The sequence below is a fragment of the Asparagus officinalis genome, chromosome 2 (genome assembly GCF_001876935.1).
Source record: "Asparagus officinalis chromosome 2, Aspof.V1, whole genome shotgun sequence".
Taxonomy (NCBI): domain Eukaryota; kingdom Viridiplantae; phylum Streptophyta; class Magnoliopsida; order Asparagales; family Asparagaceae; genus Asparagus; species Asparagus officinalis.
Genome location: NC_033795.1, coordinates 20,814,692 through 20,815,060, shown reverse-complemented (window position 1 = coordinate 20,815,060; position 369 = coordinate 20,814,692). Strand labels below are relative to the sequence as shown.

The 369-nt window shown below is 55.0% G+C and overlaps 1 protein-coding gene across 1 annotated transcript in view; it reads right to left on the bottom strand.

The window, feature by feature from the left end:
- Positions 1-363, bottom strand: part of LOC109830474 (glycine-rich RNA-binding protein 3, mitochondrial) — a 1,687-nt gene extending 1,324 nt beyond the window's left edge. Inside the window, 2 exon segments of the mRNA XM_020397736.1 lie at positions 1-2; positions 5-363. The exon segment at positions 1-2 is cut by the window's left edge and continues 1,324 nt beyond it. Coding sequence (XP_020253325.1) covers positions 1-2; positions 5-338 — 336 coding nt within the window. The 5' untranslated portion in view covers positions 339-363.

Below are 369 nucleotides of genomic sequence, written 5' to 3'. Positions count from 1 at the left end.
CTCCCCTGCTGCTGCTGCTGCTGCTGCTGTGACTGCCCTTGACCCTGATTCCTACTAACAAAGGATTCACCCATCTGCCTCAAAGTCTGAGGCGAAGCGAATGCAACAACACAAGCCCGACCATTGAACTCATACCCATCCATTCCTTCTTTACATGCTGCAGCTGAAGCAGCATCACAGAATTCAACCTGACAGTAGCCTTTCGACTTCCCGCTGGCCCTCTCATCAAAAAATTTGATCTCTTTCACTCTCCCGTAATGAGTCAATACGCTCTCCAAGTCCGCGTCGGTGGTCCACCAGTGAAGCTCCCCCACGAACAGCATCGTGGGGCCGTTCATGTCCACCGGGCCCACCGCCGGCCTTGGCGCC